Genomic DNA, 287 nt, shown 5'->3' on the forward strand with positions numbered 1-287 from the left:
TATTTCCGTTTCTCTTCATGTTGCAGATGTTAGCCCTTACAAAGAATTGCTCTCAGATGTACGGTGGGATCAGCTGATTGAACAGTTTAGAGCAGAGAATCTCAAGTTGTACCAGCTTTCCTCACAGTCTGCCTTTTCTGTTGTACTTCAGTCTGGTCTCTCTGCGCTGAAGACTCCACACTGCTATAGGGTAAGGAAATTTCTCAATGGTGCGAAGTGATACTAAAAGTCAATTAAAATCTTGAGGTAGGATGGCAATTGTGTACCTGGTGCTGATGTAAAAAATA

At 41.5% G+C, this 287-nt stretch overlaps 1 protein-coding gene across 1 annotated transcript in view; it reads left to right on the forward strand.

Annotated features, from left to right (window-relative positions):
• LOC119584944 (E3 ubiquitin-protein transferase MAEA-like) overlaps positions 1 to 287 on the forward strand; it is a gene marked incomplete in the record, with an annotated part of 16,844 nt that overhangs the window by 13,275 nt on the left and 3,282 nt on the right. Inside the window, 1 exon segment of the mRNA XM_037933542.1 lies at positions 27 to 190. Within this exon segment, the coding sequence (XP_037789470.1) occupies positions 27 to 190 (164 nt within the window).

Source organism: Penaeus monodon, chromosome 19, assembly GCF_015228065.2.
Source record: "Penaeus monodon isolate SGIC_2016 chromosome 19, NSTDA_Pmon_1, whole genome shotgun sequence".
NCBI lineage: Eukaryota > Metazoa > Arthropoda > Malacostraca > Decapoda > Penaeidae > Penaeus > Penaeus monodon.